Raw genomic sequence first — 6288 nt, forward strand, 5'->3', positions numbered from 1 at the left:
TCATCTATATTGCCTCCCCACATTATCGGTTTGTACTCTCTTAAACCACAAGGTTTTTTAGAATGCTGTATCATCAACAACACTGTCAGCTGAGTTGAAAGGGACAATAATAGAACCAAATTACAGAAGGCTTTTGGAATTCCAAAATTGTACATACTGATGAATCTATGCAGATCGAAACAGGCATTGAAGAAAAAGAAAGTTTGATGTCTTAGTTTGCCAGACTGCTATGAAATATATTACAGAAAGGAATGGCTTGAACAGTGGGAATTAATGGGCTCACAGTTTTGAAGTTAGGAGCCTTGCACTACTGAGATGTCATGAAGGTATTGCTTTCTCCCCATGTCTAAACGTTTTGGTGCTGACTATGAGAGCACTTGAAGCTCCTTGGCTTCTATCCCTGCCCTCCATTCAGGCAATGTCCTCTGCTTTCTCCTCTGGGTTCTGTTGACTTCCATCCTCTGGCTCCTGCCTGTGCTTCTCTCTATGACTGAATTTCTCATGCTTATAACAGAATCCTGTGTTCTGAATTAAGGCCTTCTTTCGTTCAGTTGGGCCACATCTTAACTAAAATAACATATTCAAGAGTTCCTACCTAACATGGGACACACCCACAGGATACTGACAATGATGGAGAATATGTATATGGCAGTGGCCACGGGAGCTGCTGAAGGCAGGGAAAGAGAAGAAGAGGTGTGATATGGGGGCATTTGCATGACTTGTAGTTGTCCTGAATTATATTGCAGGACAGATGCAGGACATTATATATCATGCCATAACCCACTGAATGGTCTGGGGGAAACTATAAACTACAATGTAAACTATAACCCATGCCGTGTGGCAGTGCTCCAATGTATTCATCAATTGCAATGAATGTACCACACTAATGAAAGAAGCTGTTGATAAGGGAAAATTGCGGGGTGTGGGAGTGGAGCATATGGCAACCTCTTATATTTTTTAATGTTGCATTTCATGTGATCTATGCACGTTTTAAAAATAAATAAATAAATGAATATATGTATTATATATATATATAATATGTATATATTTCAATCTACCTTGAATGAAGACAGGCCGGCTCGGCAGGCAGAGAAATCACAGACATGGGCTCAGAGACAAGAGACCTTGGAGCAGAGACCAGAGCCAGAGGTCCAGAGGGCAGAGCCATGGGCCCAAGGGACATTCCACAGGTCACAGATGACTCCAGGCAATGAAGCCTAACAGAAGATCAGGGTTTAAAAAGTGCTTGAGAGCAGTGCTTCCCGGCTTCGTTCCATTCTCTTTTTTGAAATTGGAATGTCTAAAACGTTTATCCTCTGCCTGCCCACCCTGGTAGTTTGGAATCAGCAAACTTGTTTTTCTTGTTATTGGCCCATAGATAGAAATGAGCAGATCCTGCCCAGAATGTCATACATACTGGATTTAGATGATTTAGATGATGGCTTGGGACTTTTGAGCTGATCATACTAAAATGAAGTTTAGGAAAAGAGTTGGTGCTATAATTTGTTTAGATATTTGGGCATGGTGGGATGAGGATAATTTATTTTTCCATATCAATAACTAAGTTTCTTTATAGTTGAAGTGTATACACTATAGACTGAAAAATAGCATGAAAATACCTGGTCTTCAACCCTGGTGCCCACGCCTGTTATGTTATATGAGACATAATTGTAGATTGTTTCATGTAATTCAAGATGAGAAATTACCCCTAGTTTTAGGGTTGGGACATAAATGAAATTACATATATCCCTCAAAACAGGAGGCAGGATAATGTGACAGTCCTACAGGCAGCTGCAATGTGAGGAGAGAGCACAGAGACATTTGGAGAGCTGGTCTTGAAAGCTGGAGTGATGTAGTTTGAAAGCAAGTACTTCTGGCAGCCACCATGATCTGCTAGAGGTGAAGAACATGTTCTCCCAGAGAGTGGCCAGAGGGAGTGTGGCCTCACAGACACCTTGATTTCAGCCTCCTGATACAATTTCAATTTTCTAGTTTCCAAAACAATGAGAGAATTAAATTGTTACTGTAAGTCATCAAGTTTCTTTTAAATTTCTTACAGCAGCCTCTTAAAGTGAATTAAATCATTAAAATTATAAATAATGAAGAATAAAATGAAGTTTAGAAAGAGATATGAAAATACTAACAATAGTAGGACCCTAGGAACCTTATTTCATCATTAATAAATGATGAATAATGCAGGGTAAAAGGCATTTTTTGCAAGAAATATGAAAATACTCTTAACTGTAGGAAACAAGTATATTCTATATATCAGGTTCAGCTAATGGTATTTTATGTGTGTTACTTATTTGGTCTCACAAAAACTCTACAAAATATGTACAATTGTTATATCCATTTTACATCTGAGAAATCTTTGTCACTGAGAGATTAAGTAATTTACTCAAGGACACCAGAGTAGAAAGAATCAGCAGTGTAAATAAGTGAATAAATTAAAATCTGAGGAGAAAAGGCAATGGAGAAATTTGCACATATTTAAAATTAGGAATAGAAAATTTAAGAATGGACTTTAATAGGAAAAGAATGACAATGAGATTTTTCTATCTTTTCAAATTTTGTTTTATTATCAAAAGAAACCATAGAAGGGAGCAAATGCATTGAGCTAAGCTACAAAATACACTCAGGAAAGACTTTGCAGAATGTCCTGCCAGAACCGAAGGTAGAGTACATAAAGAGGCAGAGTGACTGACACTTTCTTTCTGTCTCTGTAGAACCTGTGATGGTCAGGATTATGTCTTTATATCAAATCTGGAGGAAAATAACAAGGACCAGAGGAAGGAAAGGAGAATGAGAATGAGTCAAAATAGGAAATTTTAAATAAGAAGGCACAGGGAAGAGGTAGTTGATCCATTAGTGTGTTAACCCCTCTGTTCTGGGCTTTTATTTCCTCTTTTAGAGACTGAACATACCCATTAGAAGAAGCTAGAATTAGTCAGCCAGATGGTAAAAGACATGTGGTCCTGTCGACCCAAAGGCAGGCTGCTAACCAGCTAACACACATGAGAAGGAAATTAAAGACCACAGGGCCTAGAGCAGCCAGTGCTAAGACTGCCTGCCAGAACACTGTAAACCAAGAATAAGCCCAGCCAAACCAGTCCATCCTCTGCACGTTAACAGACTCCACAGCTAACCAAAATCTCAGTAACATAGCTTTTATATTATTGGGTTTTTGGCATAGTATATCGCCTTGCAGTAGCTAACAGATAAATTATCGTCTTTTAAATTGCTATCCATTCTTATACTATATTCTCTTCACCCTGCCTTGACTTATTTTCTATCATTCAAATTAAATAGTAGGCATTTTAATTATACATATCCATGCTTTTTTTCCCCAACTATGATGACAAGAGTGATTGTGTCATGATGATGGGAATGAGTGTTGCTGGGGGGGGGGAGAGGTGGGGTGGGGGGGTGAGGTTGAATGGGACCTCACATATATATTTTTAATGTAATATTATTACAAAGTCAATAAAATAAATAAATAAATAAATAAAAAATTAACCTATCAAAAAAAAAAGTGATTTTTGCAACTGGCAGATTAACGACACAATGAAAACTTATAGCAGAGAAAGAGCATTTATGTCTGTAGGACTTTTTAGTGTATTCTGCTCAGGGTTGATGAGATATTTCCTGAAACTAGAATTCATCCACCCTATATTGCTATCATTGTAGAAATAATACTAGAATATCTGGAATTCTTTCACTTTTACACTGGACAAATATGCTGACTAATAGTCTTTGAAAGTATTCAGGTTACACCAGCCTTAATAACCATGATTTCTTTCACTGCCTAATGGATGGTTAAAGAGAGAGCTGTCAACTGAAAAATTTCAGGAGGAAAGCTATCACTTACTTCATGAGGGACAGAGTTAAAGAATTATAGAATTGCCTTTGAAAGTATAGGAATGTCTGAAAGAGATGGAGAGAAGAAAAATGGTAGCAGTACTGGAGTCAGATTTTCAGATACTCTATGAATGTATGAACATATGCTGTTCTAGTTTGCTAGGCCAGTGAAATGCATATATCCTGAAATGGATCAGATTTACAATAGGAATTTATTATTTACTACATTATAATTTTCAGTCTGAGAATAATGTCCAAATCAAGGCATCATTAAGCAAAGCTTTCTTCCCAAAGACAGGCTGCTGGTGATCCTGGAGGTCTTTGTCACACGGCGGGGCACACAGGGGCATCTACTGGTCTCTCCCTGCCCTTCCTGGACACAGTGCCTTCAGCTTCTTGCTTACTTGGCTGCCTTTTTCTTTGTCTGAATTTCATTCTCTTCAAAAGGACTCTAGTAACAAAATGAAGACCCATCAGGGGCACCTTTAAATGAAGTAGCCTAATCAAAAGCTCCTATAGACAATAGATTTCATAGTAAGTCTGGATAATCATAATATTCTAGGTTCCATACAGTCTTAAACCACCTTATTTATTTAATTTATTTACTTATCATTTTTTTCACAAAAATTGAATATACAACATTTGAGATATAGCTTTTTCACTTAACATTTTATCTGTGAACTCAGGTAATAGCAATTAATTTTCATTAATTATCTCTCTCAAATACTAAATGCTATATTCTCTAGTATAGGGTTGGTCTCAAATTACAGAAATGTATGTACGTTTTAATTTTTTACTACAACAAGGATTGTTGTACAGTATGAACTTTGGACGTGATATTTCACATAGGGTATATGATGATGTGGATTCAAATCCTCTAACAATTTAGATAAAATTCAATTTTAGTCAGTATTATACTTTAGCCATTTTATAACATAACCATAGATAAAGATGATGTTCATAGGTATATGAACATTGGTGGAAAATTTTACATACAACCTGATATCAACATAATTCATTTAATTAGTATCATCCCCTATGACATAAGCATTCCTTAGAGAACATGGATATTAAAGGCATTTAAAAATATATTTGATGCCAATAATAAATGAAAATATGTATCTAAAGAGAAAAAAGGAATATCAGGTAAGAAAATTACCTTCTCTCTCATTGGCCAAACAGGCTTGGATGAAAAGCTGGGTTCAAGCAAGGAAAAAGGGAGAAAGATGGTGTTTCATGTGGGAAGATTTGTGTATTTAGAATCAAGGATTTATATTTGGTAGGTCCAGAGTTGGAGCATGATGGCAGAGAAAGAAGGAGAATGAAGAATAAGGAATTAAGATGGCAAACTTCTTAGGATTTAGTAAGCATGTGAAAGAGAGAATCAATCCACCATGGTGCAAAACATACTGGACTCTTACCCAGAGGTTAAGAAACAAATTATTGACCCAGTTATTTGACCTACCCATGAAACATGGGCAGATTTCTATGGTACAATCCCCTAAAATTTGCAGTGTCTCAGACAGATGGAGGAAGCGAAGTTCAGGGCTGTGTGAGGAGGAAGCAGCTGGTGCTGAGGACTCACTGACCTACATCACCGGGGAGGAGGTTTATGTTCGAGGCTGAACCACTGTGGGAGGAGTAGTATCCCACTGCTGACAGTAATACGTTCCCAGATCTTCATCCTGGACGCCGTTGATGGTGAGAGTGAAATCTGTTCCAGACCCACCGCCACTGAATCGGTCAGGGACCCCAGACGGCCGGTTGGATATACGATATATGAGCAGTTTAGGAGCCTGTCCTGGTTTCTGGTGGTACCAGTTTAAGTAGTTGCTAACGCTCTGACTGGCCTTGCACTTGAGGGTGACGGTCTCTCCTGCAGATGCAGCCACAGAGCCTGGAGACTGGGTCAGCACGATGTCCCCACTGGCACCTGCAGTTAGAAAAGAACATTGATCATACCTTAAATCACAGGTACATAAAATATATATCTAAATGTAGCTGTTCTTATTTTTCATGTATAATCAGATCTGCCTTAGACGAAACAATTCATTCACTCTGCCTGTTAGAACCATTCTCCAACTTTATGAAGATACTGCTCTTCTAAACCTCTCACCTGAGACCCAGAACATCAGGAGCACGAGCAGCTGGGCCTGTGACATCATCGTGCTCAACCGTCTGCTGCACTCAGTCCCCGACTGAAGGGAAACCTCATTAATAGAGCTCTGAGCAGGAAACAAAGTCCCGGAGGAGCCTATGCAAAGCATCGGAGAGGATAAAGGCAAACGTTCCTGTGCAGTGAGTTGTGAAGACAATAATGGAATGAGATCAAATATGGTGATCACAGGAAATGCAACTGTACATCTGCAAAAAGCTCAGAAATTAACTTAAGACTCTAATATTCAATAAAGTTCAGCAAAAGAGCCTAAC

At 38.3% G+C, this 6288-nt stretch overlaps 1 gene segment (V, D, J or C); it reads right to left on the minus strand.

The window, feature by feature from the left end:
* Positions 1 to 5468: 5468 nt before the first annotated feature.
* LOC101445003 (immunoglobulin kappa variable 1D-33-like) lies at positions 5469 to 6049 on the minus strand. The segment is given in 2 exon segments: positions 5469 to 5791; positions 5975 to 6049. Coding segments are annotated over 2 exon segments (372 nt in total).
* Between the last annotated feature and the right edge of the window lie 239 nt (positions 6050 to 6288).

This window comes from Dasypus novemcinctus, chromosome 17 (genome assembly GCF_030445035.2).
Source record: "Dasypus novemcinctus isolate mDasNov1 chromosome 17, mDasNov1.1.hap2, whole genome shotgun sequence".
Lineage (NCBI taxonomy): Eukaryota > Metazoa > Chordata > Mammalia > Cingulata > Dasypodidae > Dasypus > Dasypus novemcinctus.